Source organism: Manis javanica, chromosome 7, assembly GCF_040802235.1.
Source record: "Manis javanica isolate MJ-LG chromosome 7, MJ_LKY, whole genome shotgun sequence".
Classification (NCBI taxonomy): domain Eukaryota; kingdom Metazoa; phylum Chordata; class Mammalia; order Pholidota; family Manidae; genus Manis; species Manis javanica.
In genome coordinates, this window is record NC_133162.1 from 48,065,314 (window position 1) to 48,086,878 (window position 21,565).

A 21,565-nucleotide genomic window follows, 5' to 3' on the forward strand; every position below is an offset into this window, starting at 1 on the left:
TTGTGAAGCTTGATTTAAAGGCCATTCCTTCGGCCATTCATCTTCCTTTATGATACTACGGTCTGCTCCTGTGTCCAGCAATCCTGAGAAATGCCTACCTCTGATCTCTAAGGTGTGCATGGGCCTGGTTCCCAAATCCAATGTAAGACAAGCCAGCGGAGCCCCAGAAGACCCAAACCCTTGCTGTCCTCGAACAGCATTTTTATGAGCATACAAATCATGTTTGCTAGGAAGCATAAGAATTTGAGCAATGCGATTTCCTGGGCTAATAGCCATGATTCCTCGTGGGGAGGAGACCATAATTTTAACTATTCCTTCATAGTCTGGATCTATAACTCCTGGGTGTACTATTAATCCTGCTTTAGTAGTGGAGCTCCGGCCCAATAAGAGACCCACTACTCCTTTTGCCAAAGGTCCCTTAAAATCTGACTCTACAACTTGAACTCCCATCTCGGGGGTCAATACAAGTCTGGTGGCGGCACAGATGTCCACTCCTGTGCTTCCTGGTGTTGCTCTCCGTGATCCCTCAGTGCTGGGTGAACTCCCTGATCTGTCAAAGGGTGGTGAGTTCTGGGTATCTGTTGAACCACCCCATACATTTGTGGGCCCTGAGGTGGAGGGCCCCTCCTCCCATTTTTTGGCTCTTGAGGGGGCAGCGGTCGGCCTTCCATGTCCACCACTGACCTACACTCACTGGCCCAGTGATTTCCTTTTCTACATCTCGGGCATAATCTTGGTTTGGGCCGGCTAGCAGGTTCGTTGGCTTCCTTCAACTTGGGACAATCTCTTTTCAAATGACCCATTTGTTTGCAGTAGAAACAGGCCCCAGGAGGGGTTGACCTGCCACGAGCATCTCTCAATCCCTGAGTTATGGCTGCGGCCATAACCTGTCCTTGCACCACGCTGTCATTAATGTCCCTACAAACCTTAATATAAGTACTCATATCTTTGTTCTTTCAGGGTCTTATGGCCTCCCTACACCATTTGTTGGCCTGCTCATAGGCCAGCTGCTTCACAAGGGGCATAGCAGTATCAACATCACCAAATATGCGACCGGCTGTTTGCATCAGTCTGGCTAGAAAGTCTGCATATGGCTCATTAGATCCTTGCAACACCTTTGACAGCTGACCCTGTAGGTCACCTGTGCCTTGCAGCATCTTCCAGGCCCTCACTGCTGCCATGGCTATTTTCATATATACCGCTGGGGGGAATCCTACCTGATTCTGTTGACCCAAATATGGACCCGTGCCCATCAACATGTCTAAGTTCCATTGATGATTACCTGCTGCGGCATTACGCCGAGCCATGTCCTGTGAAAATTCTTGCCAGGCTGTCTTAAATGTCAGGTACTGACCTCCAGAGAGGGCTGCTCTTGCTACATTGGCCCAATCATCCGGCATCAGGTTAAGAGAAGCTACTGACTCCACTAAAGAAACAGTGAAAGCTGCCTGGGGGCCATACGTTGTGGATGCTTCCTTCAGACTTTTAATGACCTTGAAATCTAGGGCTTGATGATACCTCTGTTGTGTATTAGGGTCTTCAAATACAGGGAAAGCGGCACTTCCTTGTTCTCTCAGCCACTCCCTCCACCCCCCTCTTTCTAGTCCTTGATTGCAATCACACGTACGACGACAGGGCTGTACGTGATATGGGGGCGGTTCTGCAAATGAAGCCGGAGGAAGAGGGGTGCTGACGGCACCATTTTCAAGGACGGTTTCAGGGTTGTTGAGAGGGGGGTGTCCTCCGACTCCTCTTCCTCTTTCTGTTGCCTCATCTGCGTTAGGGAGGGATAACTGCGGTGGATAGGGCGTTCCTTCCTCTGGGCGATTCTAAGTCTCCTTATATGCTTTTCTAATTCCTCCCCCGATAGCTCCCCTTCCTCATCTGTAGATCCTCCTCGCTCGGACCCCCTCTCTGAGGTCCTAGCGGAGGATCTTTCCTCCCGGACATCTTCCATTACTTCCTCCCCCTCTCTTATAGCCTCTCTGCAGCTTGGCTTATCCTCCTTAAGGCACCCCCTGACTAGACTCCATATAGGAATCGTCCCTACCGGGAGTGGTTCTGCTTGATCTGCTTTGCGCAGATCGTTCCCTAGTCTTTCCCACAAGGGGGCAGTGATCCTGCCCTCATCCAAAAACCACTGCGCATGCTTCTCAACAGTATGTAAGAAAGCCCTTGCGGTTTTAGCCTTTAATGGTGTTCCATTAGCTCTTAGGAGTGCCCGGAGTGGTTCCTCCGCCCGCATCCTAGACACCTCTGAACCCATAGGGCAGAGGAAAGGAGGTTGACTCTATCCTAAGTTGAGGTTACGTGCGCCCGCGCTCGTACCCCTGAATTGAGTCTCCTTACAGCCTGAGAATCCTCGCTAACTGGTTTTCGTCGCTTCCTGCGAACTTTAGTCTACGTCACTTTACCTGCGAACTTTCCACAGCGCTCTTATTCTTTCGTGAGGAAACGCAGAAACATATACAGACTAAGACAGAACAAGACAAGGAACACAAAGGCTAAACACACACACCACAATTGCTTGCATTCGCACGACCTGATGTTGCTTTCACTTTGTCCCTGACCATACTCACCACTCTTCAAAATCTCAATCACTCATATAACTCTTCCAAAGGGTGTCTGCTCGGATCGCCTCAGGGTGAGAAGTTCCACTCCGTCCTCGGACGCCAGGTTTTCATCCCGGGTTTCGGCACCAGCTATCGCGTCCCGCCACCTAGGGCGATGGCAGGAGAATGATCACCGAAGGCCTGGTTCGTTAGGAATCTTTATTATGGGCGTCCGAGCATCCATCTAGCGAAAGGCAAAAGCAAAAAGCAACAACCACAACCACCCCCACTTCCTCCAGGGCAGCAGCTTATATAGCATATCCCAACCAATCAGCTGACTGATCATGCGCCAGGTTCAGTCTTATTGGAAACATGTGAAAAGCATGCTATGAGCATGAGCATGGAAATGGGACAAGCCAATCATGGAGACTTCCTTATGCGCTGAGCTGTAGGGCCAGGAAGGGTGGTGTCTAGGAAGCAGGCGCCATCTTTAGAGCATTGTCCAGCTAGAGTGGGGCTCAGCCTCGGCCGTAGGCCGGGCCCCCACATAGTGCTACTATGTACAATCCTATCTAAGTTTTTGTATGTCTTTTCAATTCTCTTTTGAGTGTATAAATAGGGTTGGGATTCTTGGGTCATATGGTATCTCTATGTTTAACATTTTGAGGAGCTACTAAACTATTTTTCAAAGCAGCTACACTGTTTTACAATCTCACCTGCAGTGTGTGAGGCTTCTGATTTCTTCATATCCTCACGAACACTTATTATTATCTATTGTTTTATTGTTTTATTTCAGCCATTCTAGTGGGGGTGAAGTGGTATCTCATTGTGGTTTGATTTGCATTTCTCCATGACTAATGATGTTAGGTATCTTCTCATTCACTTATTAGCCATTTGTATATCTTCTTTAGATAAATGTCTACTCAAATCCTTTGCCAATTTTTAGAAATGGCTAGTGGTCTTCTTTCCCAGTTGAATGGTCTTCATACTCTTAGAGAAAACCTATTGACTGTAAATGTGTGGGTTTATTTCAGGACTCCCAATGTGTCATTTATTTATGTTTATCTTTATGCCAGTTCCACATTGTTTTCCTTAGTGTAGCCTTGTAGAAAGTTTTAAATTGGGAAGTGTGAATTCTTCCAACTTTGTTCTAATTTCTCAAGATTGTTTTTACTCTTCTGGGTCCCCTGTATTTGCATATGAATTTTAGGATCAGCCTGTCAATTCTTGTAAGAAGAAGCAGTTAGGATTTTGATAGAGATTGTATTGAATCTGTAGATCAGTGTAAGGAGTGTTACTATCTTAGCAATATTTGGTCTTCTGATCCATGTATATGGATATTTTTCCTTTTATTTAAATATTTAATTCCAACAATGGTTTATAGTTTTCAGTATATAAGTTTTGTACTTTTCTTGTAACATTTTTCCTAAGTATTTTGTTATTTTTTATACCATTATAAATGCAGTTGTTTCCTTAATTTCATTTTCACATTGCTCATTGCTAATGTATAGAAACACAATTGATTTTTGTATTTGATCTTGTATCCTACTTTATAGAAAGTTTTAATGTCACTGAGAAGTAGAAGAGACATTGGAAGTGTTTCCAATAGGGCCATAAAAGGTTTGTATTATATGCCATCTGCTCAAATATATCAGTGACAAAATTACCATTTATTAACCACTGGCCATGTTATTTCCTATGCTTAAAACCTTCCAATAGCTTCCCATGGCTTTTACAACAAAAAACAGACCAGAATCCTTATAGCGTGACCACTCAGGTCCTGGATGACTGGGCCCTTGTCTACACTATAGCCCCATTCCTCATTTTTCTGTCCCTGGCTCTGCGTCCTCCAGCCATAATGGCATCTGTTACTCCCTCTAAATCATCAAGCTTCTTCTTGCCTCTGAGTCTTGATTCACACTCTTCCTGTAGCCTGCTGACTACCTAGCCTCACAACTACCATCAGAAAAGGCAATTTTCTTCCTAGTGGGCAAAATTGTAAATTTTCCAATTTTTATAAATGTCTGTCCCACTAAATAGATCATGTCTGTTGTTCACACCTGTGTCACCAGCACCCGAACAGTACCTGGCACATCACTGGGGTTCCGTAAAGGGAGTGGATAGACTGTGAGCCAGGCACATGACCTTACTTGTTCTTATGATATGCCTTACAAATGAGGAAAGTAAAGCTTTAGTAGGTAAACTGGCCCAAGGTTACATAGCTTGTAAGCAGCAGAGACATAGTTCAGTGAGATCAGTTTGGTTGTTTGGGAGTTTAAAATAACTCCTCCGAGAAAGAAGTGCTCATCTGTTGACTTGCTTTCCAGTGGAGACTTTTCAGAAACTGCAGAAGGCAAAGGAGATTCTGACCAATGAAGAGAGTCGAGCCCGCTATGACCACTGGCGCAGGAGCCAGATGTCGATGCCGTTCCAGCAATGGGAAGCTTTGAGCGACTCAGTGAAAACGGTAGGTTTCTCTCTGGGATGAAATTAATTTATGAAGCTCAGGTTACCCATGGATTAGATTCATGTAGCACCTTAGAGTCAATAGGCAATAAGAGGGAGAAGCCCAAGAAGCTGATAAAATCTGAATATAACTTAGTGTCCACAAAATCCTGTGAAGGGAAGTTTAATGGATCAATGGCTGAAGAGCCTGTGACTACATATATTTTTTGTGGGTGTGGAATGTTTGTCCCTTTTTTTTACTGAAGTATAGTTGATATACAATCTTATACTGGTTTCACATATACAACACAGTCGTTCAGTAGTTAAACATATTATTTAATCTTCACCGCCCCCCAGGGCAGTTATCTGTCGACACAGGAAGATGTTACAGAATCATTGGCTATATTCTCCATGCTGTACTACCATCCCCATGACCAACTTCACTGAGAAATTTTGTTCCCTTTTATCCTTCTCATCCTCCTCACCCATCCATCCCAGCCCCTCCACCATGGTAACCACCAGTTGCTTCTCAGTGTCTATAAATCTACTGCTGTTTTGTTCATTCAGTTTTGCTTTGTTTTTAGATTCCAGAAGTAAGTTAAATCATAAGGTATTTGTCGTTCTCCGCCTGATTTTTTCATTTAGCAGATTACCCTCTAGGTCCATCCATGTTATTGCAAAAGAGAGGATTTCTTTCTTTCTTTCTTTCTTTTTTTTTTTGAGAGGGCATCTCTCATATTTATTGATCAAATGGTTGTTAACAACAATAAAATTCTGTATAGGGGAGTCAATGCTCAATGCACAATCATTAATCCATCTCAAGCCTAATTCTCGTCAGTCTCCAATCTTCTGAAGCATAACGAACAAGTTCCTACATGGTGAACAAATTCTTACATAGTGAATAAGTTCTTACATGGTGAACAGTACAAGGGCAGTCATCACAGAAACTTTCGGTTTTGATCACGCATTATGAACTATAAACAATCAGGTCAAATATGAATATTTGTTTGGTTTTTATACTTGATTTATATGTGGATCCCACATTTCTCCCTTTATTATTATTATTATTTTTATTTTTAATAAAATGCTGAAGTGGTAGGTAGATGCAAGATAAAGGAAGAAAACAGTTTAGTGTTGTAAGAGAGCAATTGTAGATGATCAGGTGTGTGCCTGTAGACTATGTGTTAATCCAAGCTAGACAAGGGCATTAAAACATCCACGGATGCAGAAGATTTCTCTCAAAACAGGGGGTGTGAGGTTCTAAGCCTCACCACTGTTGATCCCCAATTTCTCACCTGATGGCCCCCTTGTGACTGTGCCTGTCTTAGGTTGTTCCTCCCTTGAGGAATCTTACCCATCTCTGGCTAACCAGTCATCTTCTGGGGCCATACAGGGAGATGTAAAGTTGGTAAGTGAGAGAGAAGCCATATTGTTTGAAAAGGTTAGCTTTTTACTTCTTTGCAGATTTATGCTCTGTGGCTTCTATGCCCAGCATTTGTCTTGAGGTATCTTTACCACCTGGAGGAATTATGATATGTGGTAAATTCGATATGAGGCACGAATTCTATTTAAGGGTTGTAATTAGGAAGGAAGAAGAAAAGCTATAGAGGTAGCAGACGGAAGAAAACTTGGGAGGATTGATTATTTCTTTGACATATCTTCTTGTAGAGTAACTTCAGCATGTATAGGTTTTAAACTACTAATTAAATTGCGCACACACATTAACATAATAGGAATGCAGTTACATAATGAAAGCAGATCTATAAATACCAGCCATCTCCAGTGAAGCCAAGAAAACCATTTAGGCACCCTAGGCATTTGTGAAAAATTGTCTATCATATGATGGATATTGTCCAACTGTACTTGAACAGTCTGAGAGAAATCAGACAAATTAAAACAACCCATTCCTGGGAACTGTTCACATCCCATATGTTCTTTTATCAGTAGATAGTCTGTAGTCGTAAGATTTTGGAGCACTACAACTTGCACTTCTCCTAATTCTTGGTTGAGTTCCAACAGTATAGATCCAGTCAAATTTGTTGTTTTACTGAAAGCACAGGCCAACTTAGATATCTCCTTCTTCATTCCAATGGCAAATCCAGGAACCGGTGGGATGGATGCAGCTACAACTGCAGCATTGCCTGGATCTTTGTTGAGGTTTTTTGATGATCATCTTCTGGTATGACTATTCCAGAGAGTGCTGATGTTGGAAGTTCTTCTTCATATCATATCTTAGTTCATTTTCTGGGTAGCCAAATTAGGCTTTGATCCTCTGTATTAACACAAACAGACCCTTTGCCCACACTTTGATATGCCCTTTATACCATTGTGTAGAACTCACTGGAGGTCACCAAACAGGAACTGCCTTTATTTTTTTTTTAAGAGGAAGGAATATTATCAGAAAAGTGTACCTCCATAGCCGATCATCTGACACCCTTAAAGTGATAAAAATTAAGGATATTTAAAGCATGCATTAATCATTGATTTACAGTTAGTTTTATCCTATCAAGGAGTAATCCCCCTTTTCTTTCTTTCTTTTTTTTTTATCTTTAATCTACACTTAGATGAAGAATATTATGTTTACAAGGCTCTCCCCTATACCAGGTCCCCCCATAAACCACTTTACAGTCACTGTTCATCAGCATAGCAAAATGTTGTAGAATTACTACTTTTATTCTCTGTGTTGTACAGCCCTCCCCTTTCTCCCTCCCCCCATGCATGCTAATCTTAATACCCCCTTTCTTCTTCCCCCGTCTTATCCTTCCCTACCCACCCATCCTCCCCAGTCCCTTTCCCTTTGGTACCTGTTAGTTCATTTTTGGGTTCTGTAATTCCGCTGCTGTTTTGTTCCTTCAGTTTTTCCTTTGTTCTTATACTCCACAGATGAGTGAAATCATTTGGTATTTCTCTTTCTCCACTTGGCTTATTTCACTGAGCATCATATCCTCCAGCTGCATCTATGCTGCTGCAAATGGTAGGATTTGCCCTCTTCTTATGGCTGAGTAGTATTCCATTGTGTATATGTACCACATCTTCTTTATCCATTCATCTACCAATGGACATTTAGGTTGCTTCCAATTCTTGGCTATTGTAAATAGTGCTGCGATAAACATAGGGGTGCATCTATCTGTCTTTCTCAAACTTGATTGCTGCGTTCTTAGGGTAAATTCCTAGGAGTGGAATTCCTGGATCAAATGGTAGCTCTGTTTTGAGCATTTTGATGAACCTCCATACTGCTTTCCACAATGGTTGAAGTAATTTACATTCCCACCAGCAGTGTAGGAGGGTTCCCCTTTCTCCACAGCCTCGCCAACATTTGTTGTTGTTTGTCTTTTGGATGGCAGCCATCCTTACTGGTGTGAGGTGATATCTCATTGTAGTTTTAATTTGCATTTCTCTGATAATTAGCGATGTGGAGCATCTTTTCATGTGTCTGTTGGCCATCTGTATTTCTTTTTTGGAGAACTGTCTCTTCAGTTCCTCTGCCCATTTTTAATTGGATTATTTGTTTTTTGTTTGTTGAGGCGTGTGAGCTCTTTATATATTTTGGATGTCAAGCCTTTATCGGATCTGTCATTTACAAATATATTCTCCCATACTGTAGGGTTCCTTTTTGTTTTACTGATGGTTTCTTTTGCTGCACAGAAGCTTTTAAGCTTAATATAGTCCCACTTGTTCATTTTTGCTGTTGTTTTCCTTGCCCGGGGAGGTATGTTCAAGAAGAGGTCACTCATGTTTATGTCTAAAAGGTTTTTGCCAATGTTTTTTCTAAGAGTTTTATGGTTTCATGACTTACATTCAGGTCTTTGATCCATTTTGAATTTACTTTTGTGTATGGGGTTAGACAATGGTCGAGTTTCATTCTCCTACATGTAGCTGTCCAGTTTTGCCAGCACCATCTGTTGAAGAGACTGTCATTTCCCCATTGTATGTCCATGGCCCCTTTATCAAATATTAATTGACCATATATGTTTGGGTTAATGTCTAGAGTCTCTAATCTGTTCCATTGGTCTGTGGCTCTGTTCTTGTGCCAGTACCAAATTGTCTTGATAACTATGACTTTTTCGTAGAGCTTGAAGTTGGGGAGTGAGATCCCCCCTACTTTATTCTTCTTTCTCAGGATTGCTTTGGCTATTTGTGGTCTTTGGTGTTTTCATATGAATTTTTGAATTATTTGTTCCAGTTCATTGAAGAATGTTGCTCATAATTTGATAGGGATTGCATCAAATTTGTACATTGCTTTGGGCAGGATGGCCATTTTGATGATATTGATTCTTCCTAGCCATGAGCATGGGATGAGTTTCCATTTATTAGTGTCTTCTTTAATTTCTCTTAAGAGTGTCCTGTAGTTTTCAGGGTATAGGTCTTTCACTTCCTTGGTTAGGTTTATTCCTAGGTATTTTATTCTTTTTGATGCAATTGTGAATGGAATTGTTTTCCTGATTTCTCTTTCTATTGGTTCATTGTTAGTGTATAGGAAAGCCACAGATTTCTGTGTATTAATTTTGTATCCTGCAACTTTGCTGTATTCCGATATCAGTTCTAGTAGTTTTGGAGTGGAGTCTTTAGGGTTTTTTTTATGAACAATATCATATCATCTGCAAATCTTGACAGTTTAACTTCTTTTTTACCAGTCTGGATTCCTTGTATTTCTTTGTTTTGTCTGATTGCTGTGGCTAGGACCTCTAGGACTATGTTAAATAACAGTGGGGAGAGTGGGCATCCCTGTCTAGTTCCCGATCTCAGAGGAAATGCTTTCAGGTTCTCGCTGTTCAGTATAATGTTGGCTGCGGGTTTATCATAGATGGCCTTTATTATGTTGAGGTACTTGCCCTCTATTCCCATTTTGCTGAGAGTTTTTATCATGAATGGATGTTGAATTTTGTCAAATGCTCTTTCAGCATCTGTGGAGATGATCATGTGGTTTTTGTCTTTCTTTTTGTTGATGTGGTGGATGATGTTGATGGATTTTCGAATGTTGTACCATCCTTGCATCCCTGGGATGAATCCCACTTGGTCATGGTGTATGATCCTTTTGATATACTTTTGAATTTGGTTTGCTAATATTTTATTAAGTATTTTTGCATCTACATTCATCAGGGTTATTAGTCTGTAATTTTCTTTTTTGGTGGGGTCTTTGCCTGGTTTGGGTATTAGGGTGATGTTGGCTTCATAGAATGAGTTTGGGAGTATTCCCTCCTCTTCTATTTTTTGGAAAACTTCAAGGAGAATGGGTATTATGTCTTGTCTGTGTGTCTGATAGAATTCCGAGGAAAATCCGTCCAGCCCGGGTGTTTTGTTCTTGGGTAGTTTTTTGATTACCATTTCAATTTCTTTGCTCGTAATTGGTTTGTTTAACTTTTGTGTTTCTTCCTTGGTCAGTCTTGGAAGGTTGTACTTTTCTAGGAAGTTCTCAATTTCTTCTAGGTTTTCCAGCTTGTTGCCATATAGGTTTTCATAGTAGTCTTTAATAATTCTTTCTATTTCTGTGGAGTCTGTCGTAATTTTTCCATTCTCATTTCTGATTCTGTTGATTTGTGTTGATTCTCTTTTTCTCTTAATAAGTTGGGCTAGAGGCTTATCTAGTTTGTTTATTTTCTCAAAGAACCAGCTCTTGGTTTCATTGATTTTTGCTATTGTTTTATTTTTCTCAATTTTGTTTATTTCTTCTCTGATCTTTATTATGTCCCTCCTTCTGCTGACTTTAGGCCTCATTTGTTCTTCTTTTTCCAGTTTTGATAATTGTGATGTTAGACTATTCATTTGGGATTGTTCTTCCTTCTTCAAGTGTGCCTGGATCGCCATATACTTTCCTCTTAAGACTGCTTTTGCTGCATCCCTCAGAAGGTGGGGCTTTGTGTTATTGTTGTCATTTGTTTCTATATATTCCTTGATCTCTATTTTGATTGTTCATTGATCCATTGATTATTTAGAAGCATGTTGTTAAGCCTCCATGTGTTTGTGAGCCTTTTTGTTTTCTTTGTAGAATTTATTTATAGTTTTATACCTTTGTGGTCTGAAAAATTGGTTGGTAGAATTTCAATATTTTGGAATTTACTGAGGCTCTTTATGTGAGCTAGTATGTGGTCTATTCTGGAGAATGTTCCATATGCACTTGAGAAGAATGTATATCCTGTTGCTTTTGGATGTAGAGTTCTATAGATGTCTATTAGGTCCATCTGTTCTAGCGTGTTGTTCAGTGCCTCTGTGTCCTTACTTATTTTCTGCCCAGTGGATCTATCCTTTGGGATGAGTGGTGTTTTGAAGTCTCCTAAAATGAATGCATTACAGTCTATTTCCCTCTTTATTTCTGTTAGTATTTGTTTCACATATGCTGGTGCTCCTGTATTGGGTGCACATATATTTGGAATGGTTATATCCTCTTGTTGGACTGAGCCCTTTATCATTATGTAGTGTCCTTCTTTATCTCTTGTTACTTTCTTTGTTTTGAAGTCTATTTTGTCTGATATTAGTACTGCAACCCCTGCCTTCTTCTCACTGTTGTTTGCCCGAAATATGTTTTCCCATCCCTTCACTTTTAGTCTGTGCATGTCTTTGGGTTTGAGGTGAGTTTCTTGTAAGCAGCATATAAATGGGTCTTGCTTTTTTATCCATTCTATTACTCTGTGTCCTTTGATTGGTGCATTAAGTCCATTTACATTTAGGGTGACTATTGAGAGATATGTACTTATTGCTATTGCAGGCTTTAGATTTGTGGTTCGCAAAGGTTCAAGGTTAGCCTCTTTAGTATCTTACTGCCTAACTTAGCTCGCTTATTGAGCTGTTATGTACACTGTCTGGAGATTCTTTTCTTCTCTCCCTTCTTATTCCTCCTCCTCCATTCTTCATATGTTGTGTGTTTTGTTCTGTGCTCTTTTTAGGAGTGCTCCCATCTAGAGCAGTCCCTGTAAGATGCCCTGTAGAGGTGGTTTGTGGGAAGCAAATTCCCTCAGCTTTTGCTTGTCTGGGAATTGTTTAATCCTGCCATCATATTTAAATGATAGTCGTGCTGGATATAGTATCCTTGGTTCAAGGCCCTTCTGTTTCATTGTATTAAATATATCATGCCATTCTCTTCTGGCCTGTTGGGTTTCTGTCGAGAAGTCTGATGTTAGCTTGATGGGTTTTCCTTTATAGGTGACCTTTTTCTCTCTAGCTGTCTTTAAAACTCTTTCCTTGTTCTTGATCCTTGCCATTTTAATTATTATGTGTCTTGGTGTTGTCCTCCTTGGATCCTTTCTGTTGGGGATTCTGTGTATTTCCATGGTCTGTTCAATTATTTCCTCCCACAGTTTGGGGAATTTTTCAGCAATTATTTCTTCAAAGACACTTTCTATCCCTTTTCCTCTCTCTTCTTCTTCTTGTACCTCTATAATACGGATATTGTTCCTTTTGGATTGGTCACATAATTCTCTTAGTATTGTTTTATTCCTGTATATCCTCTTATCTCTCTCTGTGTCAGCTTCTATATGTTCCTGTTCTTTGATTTCTGTTCCTTCAATGGCCTCTTGCATCTTATCCATTCTGCTTATAAATCCTTCCAGGGTTTGTTTCACTTCTGTGATCTCCTTCCTGACATCTATGATCTCCCTCTGGACTTCATCCCATTGCTCTTGCATTTTTCTCTGCATCTCCGTCAGCATGTTCATGATTTTTATTTTGAATTCTTTTTCAGGAAGACTGGTTAGGTCTGTCTCCTCAGGTGTTGACTCTGTGATCTTTGTCTGCCTGTAGTTTTGCCTTTTCATGGTGATAGAGATAGTTTGCAGAGCTGGTATGTGTGACAGCTGGAAGGGCTTTCCTTCTTGTTGGTTTGTGGCCTTCCTCTCCTGGGAGAATAGCGACCTCTAGTGGCTTGTGCTGGGCAGCTGTGTGCAGACAGGGCTTCTGCTTCCTGCCTGGCTGCAATGGAGTTTATCTCCGCTGTTGCTGTGGGTGTAGCCTGGCTCGGGCTGCTGCTCCAAAATGGTGGAGCCCCGTTGGAGGGGAGCGGCCGGGAGGCTATTTATCTCCGTAAGGGGCCTCCGTGCTCCCTGCTGCCCAGGGGGTTAGAGTGCCCAGAGATCCCCAGATTCCCTGCCTCTGGACTAAGTGTCCTGTCCTGCCCCTTTAAGACTCCAAAAAGCACTTTCCAAGCCAAAACAACAACAGCAACAACAACAGCAACAACAAAAAAAATATATATATATATAAAATAAATAATTAAAAAAAAAACGAAAAACGCACGATTTTCTTTGTCCTCAGGCGCTGGTCTCAGGCACCCGCTGAACGGTCTTGCTTCCCTGTTTCCCTAGTATTGGGGTCCCTGTCCCTTTAAGACTTACAAAAAGCACTAGCAAAAAAAAAAAGGAAAAAAAAATGGCCGCTCCCGTTTCTTTGTTCTCCGGCCTCGGCCTCAGGCACCCACTCACTGGCCTATTTCCGTAGTATCCAGGCCCCCCGCATGCACTGTGTCTGCACTCTGGTCCGGATGGCTGAGGCTGGGTGTTCAGCAGTCCTGGGCTCCTTCTCCCTCCCTGCTGACTCCTCTCCTCCCGCCGGGAGCTGGGGGGAGGGGTGCTCGGGTCCTGCCGGGCCGGGGCTTGTATCTTACCCCCTTCGCGAGGCGGTGGTTTCTTGCAGGTGTGGATGTGGTCTGGATGTTGTCCTGTGTCCTCTGATCTCTATTTTAGGAGGAGTTGTCTTTGTTATATTTTCATAGATATATGTGGTTTTGGGAGGAGATTTCTGCTGCTCTACTCATGCTGCCATCTTGGCTCCCACCATCGATTTCTTTCCTTTTTATGGATAAATAATATTCTATTGTGTATATGTACCACATCTTCTTCATCCACTCATCTATTGATGGACACTTAGGTTGCTTCCATATCTTGGCTATTATAAATAATTTGGCAATAAACATAGGGATGCATATGTCTCTTTCAGATCAGGGATTTGTTTTCTTCAGGTAAATTCCTAGGATTAGAATTACTGCGTCATATGGTATTTCTCTTCTTAGTTTTTGAGGAGCCTCCATTCTGCTTTCCACAGTGGTGCACCAGTTGACATTCCCACCAACAGTGTAGGAGGGTTCCCTTTTCTCCACATCCTCTCCAGCACTTGTTATTTCTTGTCATTTGGATAGTGGCTATTCTGCCTGATATGAAGTGATATCTCTTTGTGGTTTTGATTTGCATTTTCATGTGCCTTTGGCCACCTATGTTTTTTCTTTGCCCATGACTACATTTGTTAGTCCCTTTGGTCATTTGATTCAATATATACACTCCCCATTATTATCATTATATATATTCTGATCATTACTTCTCAAGTTACTCATATAATACTGCTGAATTTTGGACCATTTCAGATTCATCTCTACCATCTTTTTACTTCACATCAGCCTCTTTTTAAGGCTTATAAATTCTATAAAAGACAGGGTCTGATTAAAGAAAGCTGTATATTATTTGCAAATTATTTTTGTTATAAATTCTGGTGAGAGAACTGTTGAATTGATGCAGTGAGATATTTTAAGCCATTGTGTTCTTTTCTCCTGCCATTAAAAAACTAAATGTCCAGTATCCAAAAGACAAACAACAACAAATGTTGGCGAGGTTGTGGAGAAAGGGGAACCCTCCTACACTGCTGGTGGGAATGTAAATTAGTTCAACAATTGTGGAAAGCAGTATGGAGTTTCCTCAAAGGTCAAATAGAAATACCATTTGACCCAGGAATTCCACTCCTAGGAATTTACCCTAGGAATGCAGCAGCCCAGTTTGAAAAAGACATATGCACCCCTATGTTTATTGCAGCACTATTTACAATAGCGAAGAATTGGAAGCAACCTAAGTGTCCATCAGTAGATGAATGGATAAAGAAGATGTGGTACATATACACAATGGAATATTATTCAGCCATAAGAAGAAAACAAATCCTACCATTTGCAACAACGTGGATTGAGCTAGAGGGTATTATGTTCAGTGAAATAAGTCAGGCGGAAAAAGACAAGTATCAAATGATTTCACTCATCTGAACTGAAGGAGAAAAATGGCAGCAGACTTACAGAACCCAAGAATGGACTAACAGTTACCAAAGGGAAAGGGACCGGAGAGGATGGGTGGGAAGGGAGGGATAAGGGGTCAATGGGGCTTCATGATTAGCACACATAATGTAGGAGGTGGCACGGGGAAGGCAATATAGCACAGTGAAGACAAGTAGTGATTCTATAGCATATTACTACACTGATGGACAGTGACTGTAATGGGCTAGGTAGGGGGACTTGGTGATGGGAGGAGTCTAGTAAGCATAATTTCCTCATGTAATTGTAGATTAATGGTACCAAAAACAAAACTAAACTAAACTAAACTAAATGTCAAAATAATCACTGTAATTACTGTTATATATTTATTTTGTTCTTACATTGACCTTTATATAGTATAGAGAAAATGTAATTTTAAAGGTTTCCACATTGTTAGGCATGATGTTTCTCTGCAGTGACACTTCTTTATGACTTGAGAGTTATACAGTGGTTACCTCATAGGCAAGTCTTCTGGGACACTAGTCAGAATTGCCTATAGAGTAATTCACATCTCTTAAATTATATCCCTTCAGGGATGCATTTAGATTACCTTCTTAATAGTTTTTATCTTCAGAAGTCTTGAGTAAATTGTTTGTTACCTGATAAAAAGGCCTGTAATAGTGAGGAAGGGTCTTTGAAATAATGGGGAAGAATGATACAAAGCTCTCAAAGTATACAATTTAAGCCACTCTACATTAAATGTGAACTGTTTCTTCATCTCATTTTGAAATGAAGTATTTTTCATGCAATTTATTTAAAGTGAGTTACTTATTTATGAAGGACTAACCATATAATTATTGAATATATGCACAAAATAACTAGAATCTTTAAAAAGTAGTAACTTCACATATGAAAAATAAGATTTTTTTCTTTTACATTGTGTATATCCAAAAATCCTTGTTGACACTGGCTAAGTAAACATTGTTCTACCACCTCTGCATAACAGTATTTCCATTTTTCTGAATGTGACACACTAACTGTGACTGAATTAGTGACCCTTGCTATTCTGATGTCTTTTGATTTATAGTTCATTTTTTCTTGATGATCCACTGAACTCTGTTACTTAATTTCAACTGCTAATTCAAGTTAGCTGTGGATTTTTCAAAAACTGTTCTCCAAGTCCTTGCTATAATTTATATTGCTGACATCTGTCCACTAAATACTAATTTCCTATCTCCAAACACATTATTTCTGCTTTGAATTTAGCTTAACTGTGAACTGTTTGAGGTCTTAAAATAATTACATTTTAGATCTTAACAGTTGCATCATTTGTCTTGTCAGCAAAATTGAGGTCGTATTCTGGGTGAGCATTGGGTTTGGGATTTATTTTTATCAGTGTTACAGAAGTGATGAGATGCCTATCTTTCTACTTTATGTTAGCAGTGATATTTCATGGAGATTTCCTTGGGTCAAACCTTGTTGTTTCTGACTTGCTTCTGTTTCCCTACCTCGGGGGACTTTGAATCCCCTATACCAAGTTTTGAGTGTTTATACCTCATTTGGTAGACTTTCTGTAAATGTCCTCTCATTCCTTTCTGTCCCAATCCTCATAGTGACTTCTGCTTGTGAAAGCCTCACCTGTCTCCATACATCTCAGTCGTTACTTTCTGTGTGTGTGTGCATTTCATTTGTTCATCATCTAATAAGTCACTGTGTATTCTTTTGTAGGTAAACATCACCATTAAGGTGTTTGGGTTAGGTGGGTTACATATGCCATTCTGACAATAAAATAGTTATAATTTAGGATTTGAATCTTAGGAGACTTTATCTAAAATACATCTACATATTTGCTTACCCTTCACATTTACAGATTGTTAAGTCTTATAAAACCCCTACCCCTTACATCATCAACCCTGTATTTCTGTTTTTTATTTCAGCAATACAATCTGGACGAGAAAGCATTGGTAGGAGCAGTATTAGTCCCAGTACCTGCAAGACAATCACAATGCACTTTTGCAGCATCTCATACAGTTCATGTGCTGGGGATCTTCTTTGGGATAATTCCTCAAATGAACCCAGCTTCAGGAGTGACACATTTCTATCATCCAAGAATCATGAAACTGTAACTGGCATTTTTTCCCTCCATACCAAGTCCTTGTTACTTTACTAGCTCTTTTTCTTTTCCTTTTTAGAATTTCCTCCTGGTAGTTTAATTTGTAAAAATATTTTAAGAATTCATTCAGTCAGTGCATATATTGGAAATTTGTTTAGATATATGACAGTTAAAAAAGAGATATGGGGTGAGTGCTTTAGTAAACCCACAGCCTTTGTGACTTTAGGATAACTTGAAAACAGAAACCTTTCTAGTTCAAAGAATCTTAGGGAAATTCATCCATGTCATGCTAAATGGTTTCACTCCAAGGGATTGATGGCATGAATGGCTTCTCCCTCTAGCTCCAAAATATATGCAGAATGGCCTTTGGATGGCTGTGGGAAAATGGCTGCAGCAAAGCCACCATCAAAATAAAGCACTGAGAGAAAGTTGTTAAAAATGTTATGATATATAAATTGCTATAAATTTTATATGGAGTTAATAGAAACACATTTTTGGTGAATTGATTGACAAATTGATTGCTTCTGGGAGGGCTTGTTGGGGCTGCCAGTCACCCTCACATGGATCTATTTGTCCATTGATTGTTTCTGAGTTCCTGGACTGGATGAGATGTACTTGGCTACAGACTACCAGGGAAGCTTCCTACTATGTGTGTATGCCGCGGTGTCTCCAGCCAGATGGGAAACAGTGTGCAATTCAACACCTTTTGGGCCTGTTGAGAAAGCAGTCTGTCCTAATTGGCTGTTATCTAAAAAGGAGGTCTGAAGTCAGCTAGGCAAGTAAAAAATTCACTCCTGGTTATCCAGGATAAAAATAACCCCTCGATTTTGAATAGTTATTTAGCTGATACATGGCTTATCAGAGTCAATTGATTTTTTTCTCTTTTTGTCTCAATGTTTACTTACATGTAGACACAATTTTTTTATATTCCAGTGTTGATCAATGTCCAGAATTTAAGAAAATGACTTCCTAAGGAAAAAAAAAAAACATTAAGGAAAGCTGGTAAACAAGTTAATCAAGAAGGCAGACTAACACCGATTTCACAGACTGTAGGGCAGTGGCCTCTGCACCCAGGCTCGGCGTCTGGTTAGCGCTTGTTTGCTGCATGCACACAGGGATTTTCTCTCTGCTGCAGTTCATTATTTGCTGCACAGACTCTCCCCTTCCTAGTCTCCCTCTTTGTCTCTATCAACTACTATCATTTTATATTTTTACTGATGCTCATTTTGTTCAACTGAGTCACTCCACAATAGTTAGCTTGATGTTAAGTGTTGTTCTGCCCTTCCCAGGTGGAGCTGAGAAATACACTCTGTGAACAGAGATATGAGTGATCTAATTGTGTCCCAGCAAACCAGGCCACTTAGCATCGCTCTTACGAAGCATGAGAGGTGCCTGTAGATAGGTTAGATACAGTTTGGATTTTTTCCCTATGTATTTCTTTAATTGGGATCAGCAGATACTGGGATCTGATAATAAAATACTTTCTTCTGATTTACTCATAAAGGGGATGGATGAGTAAGAGTACTATCTCAGAGTGTCTTTGAGGGCTAGCAAAGCATTTACCGAATGTGGGTCGTTAACCCTCACCACCCATCTACAGCAGACTGCAGGCACTTTCATTTCAAGAGAAAAGTTCTGAGACGCAGAGTCAACACATTGTGTACAGGCCAGCCACCTCTCTGGCCTGCGACGTTCACAGCTCACATTTCAGCTCTCTGTGCCCTGAATTCCTGATGTCTCACTTTGTTTTCACTGACCTTCCCCGTGTCATTTCCCCTCCACAGAGGAAGCCATATCAGCCTCTTCTATTCTGTACACATGCAAAAATCCCAGGAAACCAACCGACCAAAACAACATAACAGACCCAAACCTACCAAACCCAAAGCAGATTACCTTTTGTACCAGCTGAGGCCGTTTCACCTTCTTAAACTTAACATTTTAAATTTTGAAGTAAAACCTGCAGAAAAATGTATAACACAGCATTTACAATTTAGCAAATAATTGTGAAGTGTATACTCCATAACCATCCCCTGCCCCACATACTACGAGCACTCAGAAGTTCCCCCTTATATATTTTGGCAATCATAACTGCATCTGACTTTTTAAATCTAATTTTTTCGTAATTGAACATAAACATAACCTTGTCATAGAAAAGTTAGAAGGCATCAAAAAAAAAAAAAGAGAAGAAAAAAGAAAAGGAAAAATAACTTCGTAATTCTGCAATGCAAAGATAACATTTTGGTGCATTTCCTTCCAGTGTTTCCCCTCCTTCATTTGCCAGCGTGAGAGCCAGTTACGTAGAATGGTGGCAAGAAATGCTTTATGGGGTGGTTCTTGGAACTTGGGGTGAGTGGGTTGATTATATTTGGGGAAGAGGATTCAGGATGATGCTTCTTTGCAGCTGGGGAAGGTGGAAAGAAATGACTTCTGTTGGATAAGGGCAGTAGGCTTGAATGCACATATGGATTTAGGTTATGTACAAGGCTTCCAGTCTGTCTATATGTCTATATCTGCATCTATATTTTATATGTGGATATACATATATATTTATATATTTATATTTGGACATATCTCCTTACCTTTTAATGTAGTTGAGATCATGCTATTTCTGACCACTTTGGCCCATTATTCGTTAACATTTTCCAATTTTCTTATGAAATTGTGATGAACAGAATTATTTAAAAGATTCCAAGGAGGTATTTTGTCTCTTTGCACTTTCCCTTTCTTGGTGAGGTGCTTCTCCTGGCTCTGCCTGAGAGGCCAACGTTAGTGCTTCTGAGGCAGGTGGTAGGAAATTGTGGTGCTTTTCTAAGCTCTTTTCAGGGGCTGAGGACCACCGGTCCCCCTTGTTCTGCCCTACTTTGCTTCGGTGAGCCAACTTGGCCACATCACATGTAACGTTTGGCTGCTGCCTCCCTCTGTTGGTTTGTGTAACCTAGTCAATGAAATGCTCAGGCAGAAGTTGGCAACCCCAGTATTTTAAGATAGTCCAGACTTTCCAGGAAAGTACGCTGAAGGTGGGAAGAGAGATGCCCTTGCATCACAGGGCATGTGCACAGCAAGGCAGTGCCTGATGTGTGGTGTGTTGGTGTGACACAGTTTTAAAATGTCACAACTTCTGAGCTTATTCAGTAAGTCTTGGACTTCAGAAAATCAATGTTTTGGTTTGGTTTAGGTTCTTTGCTTTGTTTTTTTCTTCTGCACAGGAAAACAATATTTCTGATATCAGGAAAATAATTTATTTTGGGTTTTAAACTTGCCCAAATACATGGCAGATGGGTTTTCATTGGTTTGTTGAATAACAGAGGCAGTATGCTACTCCTCAGTAGTGTTTCAGCAACAGCAGTCCAAAATATCCAGATGGAGGTTCAAGAAACAGTTCTGTTATTATTTTGGTTGATGCCAGGGCTAATTATTCTACTTGAAATATTCTTGACAGAGCAAACTCAACGTGTCTCTCTGTATTCATCTGTTTTTCTTTCCATTAACCCACCCATTTAGCCAATTTTAAACATTTTAATAGGAAATACTTATACATGACACAAAGTGGAAAAGGTACAAAAGGGACTATGGGGAAAATTAACTCTCTTATCTTTGTCCTCAGTCCCCCTGACTAACAAATGCTTCCATTTTGAAGACCCATTTGTGATGTTCTCCTCACTCCCACCATGAGCAGCCAGAGCTATGTTGGCAGAATTATACAGTTAAAACATTGACCACCACCCAGCATATTGGACACAATTTTAGGATATCAGGTTTCTGGAGAGAGATTTCAGGGGTTTGGGACTGTGTTTGTGTAAAAATATAAAAGCTATACCAGAAGTCAATTGACAATGCCCAACTCTGTTGATGGATGGTTCCTGGTTTTTATATTTGTGAGTTAAAAAGATAATAAAGCCAACACACCTTTGTTAAAAAAATAAAAATAATGCAATAGGTTATGTAACAAAAAGTAAGTCCATCCTTACCTCAGTTCTGCTCTCCTCTTCCTGAAAGCCATCATTGCAGTTTTTTGCATTTCTTTCCAGAAATCATCCATACAATGTACACTTACACATAAATATCCTTTAAAACTATAAATGGAAAGCTCTTGTTATTTGAGGATAACTGGACTTGAAAAAGTTCACACTAAAATGTTCACTTAAAATTAGAACAAATATTTCTTGTTAAATATTGATTGAATTCTGCTTTGTGCCATGAGTTTTCTTAAAGAGAAGATGTATAATACAGAATTCTAATATTTCCCAACTCGGCATTGATCATGGCTGGACAGAAGGTCACTGTAGTACAGTAGTTGTGGGAATAGTAATTAAAAGTTACAGTAGTTAGAATAATAGTGGGCTTTATCTCTAGCATGGCTCATGGCACACAGCCTCATTTGTTTTTGTTTTGGTGGGAAAATACACAATGCAAAACTTACTATTTTAATCGCTTTAAGGTATACAATTCAGTGGCACTACA

The 21,565-nt window shown here is 40.3% G+C and overlaps 1 protein-coding gene and 1 long non-coding RNA gene across 7 annotated transcripts in view; one reads left to right on the plus strand and one right to left on the minus strand.

Annotated features, from left to right (window-relative positions):
• DNAJC12 (DnaJ heat shock protein family (Hsp40) member C12) overlaps positions 1-21,565 on the plus strand; it is a 129,402-nt gene that overhangs the window by 89,522 nt on the left and 18,315 nt on the right. For 5 of the 6 annotated variants that reach the window (XM_073240972.1, XM_073240975.1, XM_073240973.1 and 2 more), the window contains one exon: positions 4,880-5,019. In XM_073240972.1, the coding sequence (XP_073097073.1) occupies positions 4,880-5,019 (140 nt within the window). Of the gene's footprint in view, positions 1-4,879; positions 5,020-16,928; positions 18,012-21,565 lie in introns of those variants that run through there. The other variant, XM_073240977.1, reaches the window with a different exon arrangement.
• LOC140850406 (uncharacterized) overlaps positions 1-21,565 on the minus strand; it is a 53,440-nt gene that overhangs the window by 4,412 nt on the left and 27,463 nt on the right. Inside the window, exons 2-3 of the long non-coding RNA XR_012133209.1 lie at positions 18,010-21,177; positions 2,580-2,719 (exon numbers count right to left, since the gene is read on the minus strand). This is a non-coding gene — a long non-coding RNA (uncharacterized lncRNA). The remainder of the gene's footprint in view (positions 1-2,579; positions 2,720-18,009; positions 21,178-21,565) is intronic.